The sequence below is a fragment of the Eptatretus burgeri genome, chromosome 6, assembly GCF_056783735.1.
Source record: "Eptatretus burgeri isolate ZD-2024b chromosome 6, Ebu_testis_v1, whole genome shotgun sequence".
NCBI lineage: Eukaryota > Metazoa > Chordata > Myxini > Myxiniformes > Myxinidae > Eptatretus > Eptatretus burgeri.
Window position 1 is genome coordinate 6835722 of NC_140966.1, and position 20886 is coordinate 6856607.

Below are 20886 nucleotides of genomic sequence, written 5' to 3' on the forward strand. Positions count from 1 at the left end.
ACAATCTAACATCATGACTCTGTCCTAATGTTGTAACCCAAATTTGGCAGCATTTTGACTGGTGGGTCTGGAGAAGATTTTTAAAAGAATTAATGTGATTTTGCCAAAAGTTGACTAAGTCGGCCATTTTGACACGCTTCGGGTCACGTGATCGGCATGACTTCTTTTTTTTTTGTATACACTGTCGAGGCTCGTATGAGAGCTAACACACAGAATGTACAACAAGGGGAGCAGGAGACAAGAGGGTGAGAGAGGGAAGGAAAAAACTGTGGAACGGAGACATGAGGAGATCTGTGGAAGGGAGAGGGATGGGATGGGGGTACACAAGGTAAACGAGATGGACATTACAGTGACTTGCAAGTCCTTGCACTACAGGGACTTTCAGAAAGGAAAGCAGGAATTTGAAGGAGGTGGGTTTGGGGTGGATTAGCAGGGGAAGAAAAGATGATGGTTTTGGATGGGGGAAGATGAGAGATGGTGGTGAACAGCTGTTTTTGAAGACCTGGAGGGAAGAGTGGGACTGAAGAGAGTGTGGGAGTTTGTTCCAAAGGCGGGGAAACACGAGGAATTAAAGAGTTAAGGTGAGCAGTGATTTGTGTTTTTGGTAGTTTTATTAAAAGGGGGTTGCTGCGCAGCGCCCTGCGCCCAGGGCGCTCAAGGTAGCAATCTGGCTGGTGGGTCTGGAGAAGAAGATTTTTGAAGGCATTTACATGACCGCCATTTTGACACACTTCTGGTCACGTGATCAGCATGACCTCCACAATTTAACTAACATCAGGACCATGTCTTAACGTTGTAACCCAAATTTGGTAGCATTCTGACTGGTGGGTCTGGAGAAGATTTTTGAAGGAATTTACTGAGTTGGCCATTTTGATCTCCTTAAAGTCATGTGACTGGAACAAGCTTTGCCATTCCTGTTACCAGTCAGGAGAGGAATGCTGCAGCCAAATATCAGCTGGATCGGCACAGCAGTTTGGCCCGAGAATTCGAAATAGGAGATGGACAGACGGACGGTGCGTGGTGACAATACTTTATCTGGAATTGAAATTCCAGATAAGCTAAAATGAAGTAAATAAAACATATCGATGAAGAATGACGGATTACAATAAAGTCTCAAAAATAGTTTGATGCAGCATTTTTTTTTATATCTCACTGTCTTGACTGATGGAAGAACTAAAGGGCAGAGGGTAGAGATGCATAATATACTGAAAGTGGGAAGGGAAGGTTAATCTGATTGAAGAAAGTACAAGAGGAGAAGAAATGCTTGGAAGAGAGCAATTGCTGAGAAGTAAACATCCAGTTTCATGGATTATGATGCTAATACTTTAAATGACTTGAGTTAGGGACAAAATAGACAGAAGATGGATTATGGTTTTACAGATGAGAGAAAAAGAGTGATGGGATAAAGGTAAGTTGTTAACCTGGATTTGCATATGTATGCAAGGAGTGGGTGGTTTTGATGGTGAGTAAGTTACATCAGTTGGGGATGGAGTTCAGCTGACATTGGCACTATTAATGGTTATTTTTTGAAATGCCTGGAATACAACATTGAATGAACTGCACCTTATGTGAATTGTAGACCATTATCCAAACCATTACAAACTGGAAAACAATACATTCCCAAAGCAAATGCTTCCAGTTCCAGTCGAGAGAACAAGCTAATCTCTCATTGGAGGCTCAGTATTCTGGGAGCTTCATCACGCTACTATGGTAGGTTAAAGACCTGCTTGGGTCCTCATGAGGCCGGTTCGTTAGTTTGTTCGATAATCATATTCTGGCTCCAGAGTGGTTGCCCATGACGAGGTGTGAACGCTTCTGTGGCTGAGAAGCAATCCTCGACGAGTCACCACTCTGTTGCACAATGAAGCATGAAGCAGAGGGTTTGATCGAATAGTCGGAAGAAATTTGGAACATGACCAGGGTATTGACCAGGTTTGTTCAACATGCAGAAAGAAAGTTTGATGGAATTAGATTAAATGTTGGCAGTGTTATAAGAGGTACAGTGCCATCACAAGAAATTTAGTTACAAAAGGTGGGATTTTCAATTATAAAAGATGTGAGGATTATTTCAAAAAAAAAGAACAAAAACAAGAAAAAGACGTTGTGCAGAGCACAATACTTGTAAAATCCACCCAATTCTTCAAAGGCTGCCATGGATACATCAAATTGTCCATTTCATCAAGATTAAAATTGACAATCTTAATTAAAGGTCAGGTCAATCAGATGAAAATTGATTATTTTTCAGATTGAAATTGATGAATTTAGAAGTTTGACCTTTTGACCTCAAAAATAGTTGCTTTCCCAATTTAATGATGGACTGCAATTGCTGTTTAATGTTCAAGTTAATGGGAAGTAAATTGATGATTTTTCAGTTGAAAATTGATGATTTTAGAAGTTCGACCTTGACTTGACCTTTGACCTTTTGATCTCAAAAATTGTTGGTTTCCCAATTCAGTGACGCAATCTGCAATTGTTGTTTAATATTCAAGTCATTCGGATGAAAAATGACGATTTTAGAAATTTGACATCAAGATGATCTTTGACCTCAAAATCAATAGGTTTCTCAGTTGAGACAACCTCCACAACCTGGTAAAGTTTCATGACGATCGGTTTAGAATTGTGACCTGTAGGTGACTGACAAACAGACAGAATAACAAAATCGACTGACCAATATACTTGAAAAATCTTCAATTTTGCAAGTAATAAAATGCTCTTGAGCTGAGAATTTAATTTTAAAACTGGTCAAAAGTTTCTGTTATCTTGGAGACATTATACAGGCATCAGCAAGAGCAGAACGAGCTGTAAGATCAGTGATAAAATCATCTTGGAATAAGTGGAGACAACGACATGGTATCATGAATCACAGAAACATTCCATTATCTGCAAAAGTTCGTTTATAAGATGTTTGGTGATTATAAAGTTTATAAGACTGGTTATTATAGGTGGAAATAGTAACAATTGCATGAATATGTGGATGTTACAGGTAGTTGTAGATTTGTAGTGCGAGTTGGTGTAATTGTGTACTTTGTTTGTTGTTGGATTGATCCGGAAAAATGTCAAAAGATGTTGCAAAGGCAATCCGTAAAAGGATTGTGGTGATGTATTGTTGTCATTCCTCCTTTGTCATTCCTTCCTTGTCATTACTACCTTGTCATTCCTTCCTACCTTGTTTTTTTTTTGGGGGGGGGAGGGGATTCCATTCCTACATGTTTTTAATTTTTTTTATGTTTTTTTTTTTTTCTGTCTCCAATGCCTCCAATCAATTTGTCAATGCCTCCAATGGCAGCTTGTTGGAATTTCCCAGTGCCTACAGCACTTAACTCCCTCCCATTCATTAACAACGCAGGACTACACACGGTGGTGCAGGACTACACACGGTGGTGGCTCCATGATGGGAGGTCTTGTAGGTCATGAACAGGCATGGGAGATATTCGTCCCAGTAAGTATGTTTGTCTGATGTATGACCCAATATTATGTAAATCCCAGTATGTTGGTATGGGAGATGTTTGAGAGATGTTTTTCATCTGGGAAATGTTCATCACTGCTCACTTCCACTCATCTGTTCTTTTTTTTTTCCTGTCTGTGCAACCAATTTTCACATTCTCTTCAATCTCATTCTTCCCTCCAGGTCTGCAAAACAGCTGTTCACCACCATCTCAGATCATCCCCAATTCAAAACCATGATCTTTTGTTCTCTCATTAACCCCACCCAAATCCCTCATTCTTGCAAATTTCCAGTTTTCCCTCCTTAGAGTTTCCTTCTTTATTCATCTTGTACACCCAATGTGTCCTCTCCTGGCCCCCATTCCTCCCCACACCCATTGTCCAAGTCTTCCTCTATCTTGGCCTTCAACTCTGCTGCTGGTGTCCCCCCCTCTCTATTGTTCCCTCTTGTCCTGTTACGTCCTGATCCATTCAGTGTACCAGCTCTTCCATGAGCCTCAACTATGTGTACAAAAAATTCATCCTGATGGGAAGTGGTAAATAGGGTCAATTGTAAAAAAGGTCCTCTTGAACCTTTCCACTATCAAATCATATTGAGGTCTTTGGGGCATTGTCTTTGTTTTCCAAATCGATGAGACTGCCCAGCTCTTTGAGCAATTGGCTCTCAAAGTTTCACCCTTGTCAGTGTGCAGCTTTTCTTGCTCTCATCCATGTCCATGGTAAAACATCTATTCATCAGTGTGGTCTGCCAATATGGGTGCTGATGTTCAGCACCCCTTCAATTTAATGAATGCTTCTTTGCACTCATTTGTCCAATGAAACTATGTTCCCTTCTCTGTAAGCCGATGAAGGAGCCTAGCAATTTCCACCAATTTTGCCACAAATTGCTGGTAGTAAGAGCAGAGCCATAAAACTCCCACAACTACTTGATGTTCCGAGGTATGGGCTACTCTTCCACCTCTCTCAACTCAGCAGGGTCAGTTCTCACTCCCTCGCAGCTGATCATGTGACCTAGCTAGGCCACCTATGTTGCAAACAAAATACACTTACGAGGACTCAACTTCAATCCTGCCTTCCTGAGGCACCCAAATACCTGGTCTAACTTGGTGATGGCTTGTTCAAATGTTTTAGCATGCACTGGGATGTCAACCACGTAAACCAGGCATGATTGCCATGGCATGCTGCTCAGTACACGCTTCATCGGTCACTCAAAAGTGGTGGGGCCGTTGCCAAGCCAAACGGCATCACAGTGAACTGATATAGTCCATTACTTTGAGATAATGCTGTTTTCTCCTTCCCTGCCCAGTCTTCTCCATTTGTCAATGTCCACTTTTAATGTCAAAGGTGGAAAACCAATTTCAGCTGGAAACGGCTTTATTGCATTCTTCTGTCCAATTAAAGTGTCCACTGCTCTGTAAGCCAATGAAGGGGCCCAGCAATCAAGGGTATCGTCCATTCTGAGCAAGTGATGAGACTCGTTGAGTGTCACGTTATTCAGCTGATGATCATCCATGCAGAAATGTGTTGTCCCATTGTTCTTTTTAACCAGCACAATCGGTGACAACCAAGGATTTACTAAAGGATTCATGACTCCTGCTTCTCTCATTTTTCTCACCTGATCATCAGCCTCCTCCCTCTTGTCCCAATGGATCCTTTGGGCAGGTTAACAAACAGGCGAGGCCTCTCCAGTGTTGATCTGATGTTTCACCAGGCCCATGCGTCCAATGTCTTCAGAGGATAAGGAGAAGATATCTACCATACCAGCGATTAACTTGTAAAAGGCCTCCCGCTGGACCTCCTCAAAATCTATGCCACGCGTTCGACCATCCTACAAATGGGATTGGGCAAATTCCTAACAGAACCGAGAGATTCCCCCTGGGGTTGGTTCGACTGGATGATTGTGTCCCTCACCTCCGTGACTTCAATAACTGGGGATCACTTGGCCACCTTCATGCCCCATCCTAGAGTGTGTGGTTCTGTACTAATATTAATTACTCTGACAACCACAACTGGCCCGTCAATCTTTACGTGTGCGATGCACAACCGAGCCCTCAATTCGTTGCCCTGCCAGTGGCTTTACTAGGCTGTGAGGTTTCCACCAGGTTGGTCGAACTCATCAATGCACTGGGATTATTGCCTCCGCTGGAGGGATGGTCACCGAGTTGAGGGCCTCGAGGCCCAATCTGTCCTTGGTACTTCCTCTCCTCAATGACGGTTACTCTGATCCCACCTGCGGGATGTGCCGGCCCAGATATATCTTGCAGGCCCGGGCAGTCAGCATATCCAACCCTATTCAGCATATGTCGCATTCAGCATATTCAGTATTTATAGTGGAGAGAAAGTATTATGTATCATCTCATCTGAGAGGATTTGACTGAGGATGCTAACACTTTCAAGGTCCCCTACGGCCTACCCCTTCACCCCCTTATCCATAGCACCACTCCCGTCTCCACAATCCCCCATCAACCATCACCCCACAAGACCCACCACCATCCCACCCTCCCCCTCCCGCCTCCACAATCCTCCCACCATCCCCCATAAACCATAACTGAATCACTCATTCAAGGCGCAAAATGATTTGGCTGCACAATTCCCCTGAAAGCATTTCTAACTTTGTCTCCAACCATTCCTTCAAAATCTTACTGATCACTTTCAACATTCTGAGAACATTCAGTGTTGCTAATGACGGTGGAATCATAATTGGAATCTGTGATCAACATGCACTGTTTTTTTGTTTGTTTGTTTTAAAAAAAAATATATATAAAGCTGCTGTTTAGATCAAAGTAAGTTCGTAATGTGACTTCACTGGTGAAATCGAAAATCGACACAAGGGCTTTTTTCGACTTTGTGATTGGCAAAAAAAAAGAAAAAAAAATTCCCTTCAAATTAAACTGTGATTGATGATGCTCAATAGTTTTCAGAGGAAAAACAAACTTGCGTTTGGGTTCACCTTTAAAATTTTCAGATTTCACTCCAGATTTTGACACTTATTTAGTCCACGAGCTCTGATCATCAAATCCATTGACATATTTCAATTTTATACTTTAATTGATCCGTGAGAGTCCATTGTGAAAAATTGCATCATATAATGCAAAAAATTGCTACAAGCTCCTACGTCGAAAACAACAACACCTGCAAAAGTGAAGTATACAGCAGTTTTTAGTGAAGAAGTTCAGGCATTCGATGATGTGAACAAGAAAAGTGAAAATAAAAATTTATTTTATAAAAATAAAAATATTTATATTTAAATATTTTGACAGAGACAGAGACAGAGAGGAAGGTTAGAGTCAATGTGATTACCAACTCTACTACTAATTGTATCCAACCCAGAAACCGAGAGCAGCTTTCACCAAAAAACAACGTTGCATTTATATAGACGTTTCAGCGATATGTTTACAAACATTCTTTACGAGTACGTGCCCATAAAAAAAAAAAAAATACATATTCAAACCGCGAGCAACAAACAACCACACAGGCCGTTTCTTCGCTCTCACATGCGTGGCGCGGAAGTTCGCATATCACAGTTACGATGATTCGCAATTTAGGTTTTAATGGCCAATTATTCAATGAGCGCCAACGTATTTTGCCTTTTCGCAATGTCATCCCAAGGAAAAAAAAGAGAAGAGAGAGAAAAAAAAATTACTTCCTGGTTCGGAGCATACCAGCACTCTGATGTTACCAAAATTTATGCACCGTCTCATGAAAATGATAATAACTTGCGGCATTTTGTTTATCTATAAATGCGCATAAGAAATCGAGAAATTATTTGAATACACGAAGTCATCACTCTCCGGAAGTCCGTACGTTGTAACCTGTAATGGGGAACGCGGCGGAGCTTCCCTTCCCCATCGGCCACGCCCACGCAACAACGTGTCTTGTCATTGGTTTGGTAAATAAATGGCCATAACTTGGGAAGCAATTGTCCGATTAATATCAAACCTTGAAAAGGCACATCCCCAGGGCCCCAGCAATATACGTGGCAAGTTTCAATTAGATCGGACCAGCGGTTGTCGAGAAACAGCGGTCACACACACACACACACACACACACACACACACACACACACACACACACACACACACACACACACACACACACACACACACACACACACACACACACACTGCTGGAATTACAGATAGATAAACAGCTGTGTGTGATGATTGGGAAAAAAGCACTTGCTTAGTGTGACGAAGCACTCGCTAGGGGTGACGAAGCACGATGCACTAGCTCAGGGTGTTGGAGCACGAAGCACTCACTCGGTGTGAAGGAGCACGAAGCACTCGCTCAGGGTGACGGAGCACGAAGCACTCGCTCAATGTGACGGAGCACAGATCACTCGCTCAGGGTCAGGGGGCACGGAGCACTCACTCAGGGTGACGGAGCACGGACCACTCGCTCAGGGTGACGGAGCACGGACCACTCGCTCAGGGTGACGGAGCACGGACCACTCGCTCAGGGTGACGGAGCACGGACCACTCGCTCAGGGTGACGGAGCACGGACCACTCGCTCAGGGTGACGGAGCACGGACCACTCGCTCAGGGTGACGGAGAACGAAGTACTCACTCAGTGTGACGGAGCACGAAGCACTCGCTCAGTGTGACTGAGCACGAAGCACTCGCTCAGTGTGACTGAGCACGAAGCACTCGCTCAGTGTGACGGAGCACGAAGCACTCACTCAGTGTGACGGAGCACAGATCACTCGCTCAGGGTGAGGGGGCACGGAGCACTCGCTCAGGGTGACGGAGCATGAAGCACTCACTCAGTATGATGCAGCACGAAGCACTCGCTCGGTGTGACTGAGCACGAAGCACTCGCTCAGGGTGAGGGGGCACGGAGCACAAACTCAGGGTGATGGAGCAGGAAGCACTCGCTCAGGGTGATGCAGCACAAAGCACTCCCTCAGGCAGATGGAGCACGGATCACTCACTCAGGGTGATGGAGCACGGACCACTCGCTCAGGGTGACGGAGCATGGAGCACTCGCTCGGGGTGACGGCGCACGGAGCACTCGCTCGGGGTGACGGGGCACGGAGCACTCGCTCGGGGTGACGGGGAACACAGCACTCGCTCGGGGTGACGGGGCACGGAGCAATCGCTCGGGGTGACGGGGTACGGAGCACTCGCTCGGGGTGACGGGGCACGGAGCACTCGCTCGGGGTGACGGGGCACGGAGCACTCGCTCGGGGTGACGGGGCACGGAGCACTCGCTCGGGGTGACGGGGCACGGAGCACTCGCTCGGGGTGACCGGGCACGGAGCACTCCCTCGGGGTGACGGGGCACGGAGCACTCGCTCTGGCTGACGGGGCACGGAGCACTCGCTCTGGCTGACGGGGCACGGAGCATTCGCTCTGGCTGACGGGGCACGGAGCACTCGCTCTGGCTGACGGGGCACGGAGCACTCGCTCTGGCTGACGGGGCACGGAGCACTCGCTCTGGCTGACGGGGCACGGAGCACTCGCTCTGGCTGACGGGGCACGGAGCACTCGCTCTGGCTGACGGGGCACGGAGCACTCGCTCTGGCTGACGGGGCACGGAGCACTCGCTCTGGCTGACGGGGCACGGAGAACTCACTCTGGCTGACGGGGCACGGAGCACTCGCTCGGGCTGACGGGGCACGGAGCACTCGCTCTGGGTGACGGGGCACGGAGCACTCGCTCGGGGTGACGGTGCACGGACCACTCGCTCGGGGTGACTGTGCACGGACCACTCGCTCAGGGTGACGGTGCACGGACCACTCGCTCAGGGTGACGGAGCACGGACCACTCGCTCAGTGTGACGGAGCACGAAGCACTCGCTCAGTGTGAAGGAGCATGACGCACTCGCTCAGGGTGATGGAGCAAGAAGCACTCGCGCAGGGTGACAGAGCATGGATCACTCACACAGGGTGAGGGGGCACGGAGGACTCGCTCAGTGTGACGGAGCACTCACTCAGTGTGACGGAGCACAGAGCACTCGCTCAGGGTGAGGGGCACGGAGCACTCGCTCGGTGTGATGGAGCACGAAGCACTCGCTCGGTGTGACGGTGCACGAAGCACTCGCTCGGTGTGAATGAGCACGAAACACTCGCTCGGGGTGATGGAGCACGGATCACTCGCTCGGGGTGACGGAGCACAGACCACTCGCTCAGGGTGACAGAGCATGGACCACTCGCTCAGGGTGACTGAGCACGGACCACTCGCTCAGAATGACTGAGAACAAAGCACTTGCTCAGGGTGACGGAGCACTCGCTCAGGGTGACGGAGCACTCGCTCAGGGTGACGGAGCACGGTGCAATCGCTCAGGGTGACGTAGCACGGTGCAATCGCTCAGGGTGATGCAGCACGGAGCACTCAATCACGGTGACGGAGTGCGAAGTACTCGCTCAGGGTGACGGAGCACGGACCACTCGCTCAGGGTGACTGAGCACGGACGACTCCCTCAGAGTGACGGAGAACGAAGCACTCGCTCAGGGTGAGGGGGCACGGAGCACGTGCTCAGGGTGATGGAGCAGGAAGCACTCGCTCAGGGTGAGGGGGCATGAATCACTCGCTCAGGGTGACGGAACACGGAGCACTCGCTCAGTGTGACGGAGCACAGAGCACTCGCTCAGGGTGAAGGAGCACAGAGCACTCGCTCAGGGTGATGCAGCATGAAACACTCGCTCAGGGTGACGCAGCACGAAACACTCGCTCAGTGTGACGGAGCACGAAGCACTCATTCGGTGTGACGGAGCACGAAGAACTCACTCGGTGTGAAGGAGCACGAAGCACTCACACAGGGTGACGGAGCAGGGAGCACTCGCTCAGGGTGACAGAGCACTCGCTCAGGGTGACAGAACACGGAGCACTCGCTCAGGGTGAGGGGGCATGGAGCACTCTCAGGGTGACTGAGCACGGAGCACTTGCTCAGGGTGACGGAGCGCGAAGCACTCGCTCAGGCTGACGGAGCACGGACCACTCGCTCAGGGTGACGGAGCACGGACCACTCGCTCAGGTTGACGGAGCACGGACCACTCGCTCAGGGTGAAGGAGCACGGACCACTCGCTCAGGGTGACGGAGCACGGACCACTCGCTCAGGGTGACGGAGCACGGACCACTCGCTCAGGGTGACGGAGCACGGACCACTCGCTCAGGGTGACGGAGCACGGACCACTCGCTCAGGGTGACTGAGCACGGACCACTCGCTCAGGGTGAAGGAGAACGAAGCAATCGCTCAGTGTGACGGAGCACGAAGCACTCGCTCGGTGTGACGGTGCACGAAGCACTCGCTCAGGGTGACTGAGCACGGACCACTCGCTCAGGGTGACGGAGAACGAAGCAATCGCTCAGTGTGACGGAGCACGAAGCACTCGCTCAGGGTGACGGAGCACGGACCACTCACTCAGGGTGACTGAGCACGGACCACTCGCTCAGGGTGACGGAGAACGAAGCAATCGCTCAGTGTGACGGAGCACGAAGCACTCGCTCGGTGTGACGGTGCACGAAGCACTCGCTCGGTGTGAATGAGCACGAAACACTCGCTCGGGGTGATGGAGCACGGATCACTCGCTCGGGGTGACGGAGCACAGACCACTCGCTCAGGGTGACAGAGCATGGACCACTCCCTCAGGGTGACTGAGCACGGACCACTCGCTCAGAATGACTGAGAACAAAGCACTTGCTCAGGGTGACGGAGCACTCGCTCAGGGTGACGGAGCACTCGCTCAGGGTGACGGAGCACTCGCTCAGGGTGACGGAGCACGGTGCAATCGCTCAGGGTGACGTAGCACGGTGCAATCGCTCAGGGTGATGCAGCACGGAGCACTCAATCACGGTGACGGAGTGCGAAGTACTCCCTCAGGGTGACGGAGCACGGACCACTCGCTCAGGGTGACTGAGCACGGACGACTCGCTCAGAGTGACGGAGAACGAAGCACTCGCTCAGGGTGAGGGGGCACGGAGCACGTGCTCAGGGTGATGGAGCAGGAAGCACTCGCTCAGGGTGAGGGGGCATGAATCACTCGCTCAGGGTGACGGAGCACAGAGCACTCGCTCAGGGTGAAGGAGCACAGAGCACTCGCTCAGGGTGATGCAGCATGAAACACTCGCTCAGGGTGACGCAGCACGAAACACTCGCTCAGTGTGACGGAGCACGAAGCACTTATTCGGTGTGACGGAGCACGAAGAACTCACTCGGTGTGAAGGAGCACGAAGCACTCACACAGGGTGACGGAGCAGGGAGCACTCGCTCAGGGTGACAGAGCACTCGCTCAGGGTGACAGAGCATGGAGCACTCGCTCAGGGTGACAGAGCACGGAGCACTCGCTCAGGGTGACAGAACACGGAGCACTCGCTCAGGGTGAGGGGGCATGGAGCACTCTCAGGGTGACTGAGCACGGAGCACTTGCTCAGGGTGACAGAGCGCGAAGCACTCGCTCAGGCTGACGGAGCACGGACCACTCGCTCAGGGTGACGGAGCACGGACCACTCGCTCAGGGTGAAGGAGCACGGACCACTCGCTCAGGGTGACGGAGCACGGACCACTCGCTCAGGGTGACGGAGCACGGACCACTCGCTCAGGGTGACGGAGCACGGACCACTCGCTCAGGGTGACGGAGCACGGACCACTCGCTCAGGGTGACGGAGCACGGACCACTCGCTCAGGGTGACTGAGCACGGACCACTCGCTCAGGGTGAAGGAGCACGGACCAGTCGCTCAGGGTGACGGAGAACGAAGCAATCGCTCAGTGTGACGGAGCACGAAGCACTCGCTCAGGGTGACGGAGCACGAAGCACTCACTCAGGGTGACGGAGCACGAAGCACTCGCTCAGGGTGACGGAGCACGAAGCACTCGCTCAGGGTGACGGAGCACGAAGCACTCGCTCAGTGTGACGGAGCACGAAGCACTCCCACAGGGTGACGGAGACGAAGCACTCGCTCAGGGTGATGGAGCACGGACCACTCGCTCAGGGTGACTGAGCACGGACCACTCGCTCAGGGTGAAGGAGCACGGACCACTCGCTCAGAGTGACGGAGAACGAAGCACTCGCTCAGGGTGAGGGGGCACAGAGCACTCGCTCAGGGTGATGGAGCAGGAAGCACTCGCTCAGGGTGACGGAGCACTCACTCAGGGTGAGGGGGCATGAAGCACTCGCTCAGGGTGATGGAGCACGGAGCACTCACACAGGGTGAGGGGGCACGGAGCACTCGCTCAGTGTGACGGAGCACGAAGCACTCGCTCAGTGTGACGGAGCACGAAGCACTCACTCAGTGTGATGGAGCACAGAGCACTCGCTCAGTGTGATGGAGCACAGAGCACTCGCTCAGGGTGAGGGGCACAGAGCACTCGCTCAGGGTGAAGGAGCATGGAGCACTCGCTCAGGGTGACGCAGCATGAAAAACTCGCTCAGTGTGACGGAGCACGAAGCACTCACTCGGTGTGACGGAGCACAGATCACTCACTCAGGGTGAGGGGGCACGGAGCACTCACTCAGGGTGACGGAGCACAGACCACTCGCTCAGGGTGACAGAGCACGGACCACTCGCTCAGGGTGATGGAGCACGGACCGCTCAGGGTGACGGAGAACGAAGTACTCACTCAGTGTGACGGAGCACGAAGCACTCGCTCAGTGTGACTGAGCACGAAGCACTCGCTCAGTGTGACGGAGCATGAAGCACTCGCTCAGTGTGACGGAGCACAGATCACTCGCTCAGGGTGAGGGGGCACGGAGCACTCGCTCAGGGTGACGGAGCACGAAGCACTCGCTCGGTGTGATGCAGCACGAAGCACTCGCTCAGGGTGAGGGGGGCACGGAGCACTAACTCAGGGTGATGGAGCGGGAAGCACTCACTCAGGGTGATGCAGCACAAAGCACTCGCTCAGGCAGATGGAGCACGGATCACTCACTCAGGGTGATGGAGCACGGACCACTCGCTCAGGGTGACGGAGGACGGACCACTCGCTCAGGGTGACGGAGCACGGAGCACTCGCTCGGGGTGACGGGGCACAGAGCACTCGCTCGGGGTGACGGGGCACTGAGCACTCGCTCAGGGTGACGGGGCACGGAGCACTCGCTCAGGGTGATGGGGCACGGAGCACTCGCTCAGGGTGACGGGGCACGGAGCACTAACTCAGGGTGATGGAGCGGGAAGCACTCGCTCAGGGTGTTGCAGCACAAAGCACTCGCTCAGGCAGATGGAGCACGGATCACTCACTCAGGGTGATGGAGCACGGACCACTCGCTCAGGGTGACGGAGGACGGACCACTCGCTCAGGGTGACGGAGCACGGAGCACTCGCTCGGGGTGACTGAGCACGGAGCACTCGCTCGGGGTGACGGGGCACGGAGCACTCGCTCGGGGTGACGGGGCACGGAGCACTCGCTCGGGGTGACGGGGCACGGAGCACTCGCTCAGGGTGACGGGGAACGGAGCACTCGCTCAGGGTGACGGGGCACGGAGCACTCGCTCAGGGTGACGGGGCACGGAGCACTCGCTCAGAGTGACTGAGAACAAAGCACTTGCTCAGGGTGACGGAGCACTCGCTCAGGGTGATGGAGCACTCACTCAGGGTGACGGAGCACGGTGCAATCGCTCAGGGTGACTGAGCACGGTGCAATCGCTCAGGGTGATGCAGTACGGAGCACTCAATCACGGTGACGGGGTGCGAAGTACTCCCTCAGGGTGACGGAGCACGGACCACTCGCTCAGGGTGACTGAGCATGGACGACTCGCTCAGAGTGACGGAGAACGAAGCACTCGCTCAGGGTGAGGGGGCACGGAGCACGTGCTCAGGGTGATGGAGCAGGAAGCACTCGCTCAGGGTGAGGGGGCATGAATCACTCGCTCAGGGTGACGGAACACGGAGCACTCGCTCAGTGTGACGGAGCACAGAGCACTCGCTCAGGGTGAAGGAGCACAGAGCACTCGCTCAGGGTGATGCAGCATGAAACACTCGCTCAGGGTGACGCAGCACGAAACACTCGCTCAGTGTGACGGAGCACGAAGCACTCATTCGGTGTGACGGAGCACGAAGAACTCACTCGGTGTGAAGGAGCACGAAGCACTCACACAGGGTGACGGAGCAGGGAGCACTCGCTCAGGGTGACAGAGCACTCGCTCAGGGTGACAGAGCATGGAGCACTCGCTCAGGGTGACAGAGCACGGAGCACTCGCTCAGGGTGACAGAACACGGAGCACTCGCTCAGGGTGAGGGGGCATGGAGCACTCTCAGGGTGACTGAGCACGGAGCACTTGCTCAGGGTGACGGAGCGCGAAGCACTCGCTCAGGGTGACAGAGCATGGAGCACTCGCTCAGGGTGACAGAGCACGGAGCACTCGCTCAGGGTGAGGGGGCATGGAGCACTCTCAGGGTGACTGAGCACGGAGCACTTGCTCAGGGTGACGGAGCGCGAAGCACTCGCTCAGGCTGACGGAGCACGGACCACTCGCTCAGGGTGACGGAGCACGGACCACTCGCTCAGGGTGACGGAGCACGGACCACTCGCTCAGGTTGACGGAGCACGGACCACTCGCTCAGGGTGAAGGAGCACGGACCACTCGCTCAGGGTGACGGAGCACGGACCACTCGCTCAGGGTGACGGAGCACGGACCACTCGCTCAGGGTGACGGAGCACGGACCACTCGCTCAGGGTGACGGAGCACGGACCACTCGCTCAGGGTGACGGAGCACGGACCACTCGCTCAGGGTGACGGAGCACGGACCACTCGCTCAGGGTGACGGAGCACGGACCACTCGCTCAGGGTGACGGAGCACGGACCACTCGCTCAGGGTGACGGAGCACGGACCACTCGCTCAGGGTGACGGAGCACGGACCAGTCGCTCAGGGTGACGGAGAATGAAGCAATCGCTCAGTGTGACGGAGCACGAAGCACTCGCTCAGTGTGACGGAGCACGAAGCACTCCCACAGGGTGACGGAGACGAAGCACTCGCTCAGGGTGATGGAGCACGGACCACTCGCTCAGGGTGACTGAGCACGGACCACTCGCTCAGGGTGACGGAGCACGGACCACTCGCTCAGAGTGACGGAGAACGAAGCACTCGCTCAGGGTGAGGGGGCACGGAGCACTCGCTCAGGGTGATGGAGCAGGAAGCACTCGCTCAGGGTGACGGAGCACTCACTCAGGGTGAGGGGGCATGAAGCACTCGTTCAGGGTGATGGAGCACGGAGCACTCACACAGGGTGAGGGGGCACGGAGCACTCGCTCAGGGTGATGGAGCGGGAAGCACTCGCTCAGGGTGATGCAGCACAAAGCACTCGCTCAGGCAGATGGAGCACGGATCACTCACTCAGGGTGACGGAGCACGGACCACTCCCTCAGTGTGACAGAGCATGGACCATTCGCTCAGGGTGACGGAGCACTCGCTCCAGCTGACGGGGCACGGAGCACTCGCTCGGGCTGAAGGGGCACGGATCACTCGCTCAGTGTGACTCAGCACGAAGCACTCGCTCAGAGTGATGGAGCACTCACTCAGGGTGACGGAGCACGGTGTACTCGCTCAGGGTGACGGAGCACGGAGCACTCGCTCAGGGTGACGGAGCACGGAGCACTCGCTCAGGGTGACGGGGCACGGAGCACTCGCTCAGGGTGACGGGGCACAGAGCACTCGCTCAGGTTGAACGAGCATGAACCACTCGCTCTGAATGACGTGGCATGGCAAAAGTGTTCGCAATCATTGAACGGTGCATTCAGAATGACGCAGCATGGCACAACCATCAACAATGGGTGCTCGGCAAGTGGCTTAAGCACTCCTGCAAGCACTATAATTGAATGGTTGATCAGGAACGATCGGCTCGGCTGTTGCTGCATGAAGGAACTCTTTTGCGGATAAAATCATAAATGACTTTTTCCGCAAAAGAGTTCCTGCTTCATGCAGAATAACCATGGAGACATCTTAAAGTTCAATCTCCAGTGAAATAATCATTGTAGAAAATCCGCCATTTTGCCAGCTCCTCTGTGCATGTGCCACGCTGTACATGAGTTTGGGGTCCGCGCAGAACTTATAACCTTTTTTTGAAACCAGATTTGCTTTGATTCCCTGCAAAGCACCTCGTGAAACCTCTAAAAATATCGATATGGATCGGCAGTCCATCTGGGGGACAGGATGCGTGGTCTCGCAGTGAACGCATTAAATCATGTCGCTGAATGAAGCTGGTTAATTTTGTTACGTTCCTCAATTTTTTGTTCACTCAATATAATTCTCCAAACTTTAGAAAAAGATAAGTTTCATGCTTTGGAAATTTAACATTTTCTTGTGCATGTATGGAGGAGGGAACATTGCCTTGTTTTTTTAGTAAATACACAAATATAGTAAATAGGTTTCAGTATTGGATTAGTTCTAAGATTCATTATTTCTTTAAATTATCTGATTTTACAACAGATTTCGACACTTGTTTCATCAGGACGATATCTGGAACTCAAAACCGAAATAATATTTCGATGACGTACGTTAATTAGTCCGTGAGAGTAGATCGTGGAAAATCGTCTCTTGTAATGCGTGAAATCGCTCCAAGCTCCGAATTTGAAAACTATAGTATGTACAAAAGCGATGTACACAACGATTCGTAGCTATGACGAACAGGCATTCGATAATATGAATGAGGAAAGTGGAAAAAAACAACTTTATCGTGAAGAAATCGTTGCGGCCTGTTCCCAGTCAAGGCATGGTTGAGCAGGCCAAACAACATGGCGGCTTCAGACCCCAGCGAGGTTACCAAGGAATCTCCTCAATACCCATTGAGTGAGGTGGCTCAGGATCGGCTAAATGAAGGATGTAATTCAATAAGGCCGTTAATTATCTTCAAAAGGGGTGTTTTAATTAACCTTAACGCCCAGTTTTCACTCTTCCACTTCCTTGGAGTTTTGTTCGTATGCACATACAAAGTTTCGAAGTTTTGGAGTTATGGAGGAATAAATAAAACACGCACACACGCATACACACGCATACACACGCATACACACGCATACACACACGCACACACGCATACACACGCATACACACGCATACACATGCATACACACGCATACACACGCATACACACAGCATACACACACACACACACACACACACACACGCATACACACGCATACACACAGCATACACACAGCATACACACACACACACACACACACACACACACACACACACACACACACACACATACACGCATATACACGCATACACACGCATACACACAGCATACACACACACACACACACACACACACACACACACACACACACACACACACACACACACACACACACACACATACACGCATACACACAGCATACACACGCATACACACACACACACACACACACACGCACACACGCATACACACAGCATACACACGCATACACACACACGCATACACACGCATACACACGCATACACACGCATACACACGCATACACACACACACACGCATACACACAGAATACACAAGCAACATACACACAGCATACACACGCATACACATGCATACACACACACACACATGCATACACACAGCATACACACACACACACACACACACACACACACAGCATACACACATACACACACAGCATACACACAGCATACACACACACACACACACGCATACACACAGCATACACACAGCATACACACAGCATACACACACACACACACACACACACACACACACACACACACACACACAGCATACACATGCATACACACACACACACACACACACATGCATACACACAGCATACACACACACACACGCATACACACAGCATACACACACACATACACACGCATACACACAGCATACACACAACATACACGCATACATACAGCATACACACGCATACACACGCATACACACAGCATACACACACACACACACACACACACACACACACGCATACACACAGCATACCCACACACATACACACGCATACACACAGCATACACACGCATACACACGCATACACACGCATACACACAGCATACACACGCATACACACGCATACACACACACACACACAAATACACACACACACACACACACACACACCTACACACACGCATACACACACACACAAATACACACACACACACACACACACGCATACACACACACACACACACACACACGCATACACACACACACACACACACACACACACACACACACACACACACACACACACACACACACACACACACACACACACATACACACACACATACACACACACATACACACACACACACACACACACACACACACACACACCTACACACACATCTACACACATATATATATATATATATATATATATATATATATATATATATATATATATATATCCACACACACACACATATACACTCATCGATTTATTGTGGATAATTTGTGCCAAGTACAATTCGATGATCACTGTGACTGTAATATTTACCTTTTTCACGTTAACCATAAATGAATGAAATTGATGACTTTTACATCCTTGTTTCATGTAAGAATTGTGATGAAGGTTATTGTTGGAATCCTCCATGTTTTGTGGATATCGTGTCATGTTCCTCAGCCCTTCGGGTGAAATTAGAGGACAGAAAAATCAAACTCCAACCAAACAATTTAAACCTTAAACTTCAAACTGAGACCCAACCTCCACATTGTTTCAGCCAGTGATGGTGACGGGAACGTTTGAACGGTCTTCTGTGGCGATTATCATTGGTCGCCGAGTCCGGTGGCGGCGTCCAATCGGCACGTGGCAGTTGGGTGGGGTGGGACTGCGGCGGCATGAACGGACCAATGAGTGAGTGAGGACACGTGAGGAAATTTTTCCGCTCATTCATTGGAGGTCACGGTTTGCGTGAGCGGGTAGAGCTGGATACCGAATAAATGTTGGCGGTCGGCGGCTTTCTTGGTAATTAAATTGGTGTCAGCTTGAAGACGTTTCACTAAATCCTTCGCTTTGGTTCATTCACAAACCCGATGGAAGGTAGGTGAACGTATTTGGTCTAAATCTGTACAGTGTGCGGACCGATCTCCAAATTGTCTTTACTGTTTTTTCTCATCAATTTCTCACAGTTACCCCCACCATCGACTGCTTGTTTTTCGTTCAAACATTATCTCTCGCTTTCATTTTTACTACTTCATCCCGCCTTTACCTCACTCCATCCCGCCTTTACCTCACTCCATCCCGCCTTTACCTCTACTCCATCCCGCCTTTACCTCTCTCCATCCCGCCTTTACCTCTACTCCATCCCGCCTTTACCTCTCTCCATCCCGCCTTTACCTCACTCCATCCCGCCTTTACCTCACTCCATCCCGCCTTTACCTCACTCCATCCCGCCTTTACCTCACTCCATCCCGCCTTTACCTCACTCCATCCCCCCTTTACCTCTCTCCATCCCGCCTTTACCTCTCTCCATCCCGCCTTTACCTCACTCCATCCCGCCTTTACCTCACTCCATCCCGCCTTTACCTCACTCCATCCCGCCTTTACCCCCTACCATCCCGCCTTTACTACCCCCTCCATCCCGCCTTTACTACCCCCCTCCATCCCGCCTTTACCACCCTCCATCCCGCCTTTACCCCTCCTACCATCCCGCCTTTACTACCCCCTCCATCCCGCCTTTACCACCCTCCATCCCGCCTTTACCCCCCTACCATCCCGCCTTTACTACCCCCTCCATCCCGCCTTTACCTCACTCCATCCCGCCTTTACCACCCTCCATCTCGCTTTTACCCCCCTACCATCCCGCCTTTACCCCCCTCCATCCCGCCTTTACTACCCCCTCCATCCCGCCTTTACCACCCTCCATCCCGCCTTTACCCCCCTACCATCCCGCCTTTACCCCCCCCTACCATCCCGCCTTTACCTGCCCCCCCCTCCACTGATGGGCTGGATCTGGATTCGGACCTGAACAAAAGTCTGATTGGCTTGTTCTTGTCTCACAACCAACTCATCCCCCCTAGTTTTGTCACAATGTGCTCACGATTTGAGATATCGTCCTGTATATCGTTTTTAGCCCGATCAATCAATGGTTCCGTTCTTGCGTATGGCAGCTCGGCCGCCGGGTACCTATCATTTCTTGGAAGCACGACTGTGCCGCTGATGCTGTGCCCCTCTCACCAGTACACTGGTGCTCATTTCACCGACCTCGGATGGATGACGAGCTGTCAACCCCAATCAATGGTGAAGACTCACTGAAAAAAATTCTCGTATCTGGATCTTCACCAAACTCGAATCAATTCGTCCTTGTCACACACCCAGCATGTCTAATAAATTTCGTCCCAATCCATCGATAACTTTTTGAGTATCCTGTTCACATCCTGAGACGCAGACAAACCGGGGTGAAAACATAACCTCCACCGACCTTCGGTGGTGGAGCGAGGTAATTGTATCTGTCTTATTGAACCATCATTTTAGCTGCAAACTAACTTGTTGTATCAGGTTGATAAACACAAATTAAAGA

The 20886-nt window shown here is 51.6% G+C and overlaps 1 protein-coding gene across 5 annotated transcripts in view; it reads left to right on the plus strand.

The window, feature by feature from the left end:
• Positions 1–3331: 3331 nt before the first annotated feature.
• CCNF (cyclin F) overlaps positions 3332–20886 on the plus strand; it is a 145680-nt gene continuing 128125 nt past the window's right edge. The window contains exon 1 of one of the 5 annotated variants that reach the window (XM_085883861.1): positions 3332–3439. In XM_085883861.1, the coding sequence (XP_085739987.1) occupies positions 3421–3439 (19 nt within the window). In that variant the 5' untranslated portion in view covers positions 3332–3420. Of the gene's footprint in view, positions 3440–18934; positions 19407–20886 lie in introns of those variants that run through there. The other 4 variants (XM_085883856.1, XM_085883860.1, XM_085883858.1 and 1 more) reach the window with 4 other exon arrangements.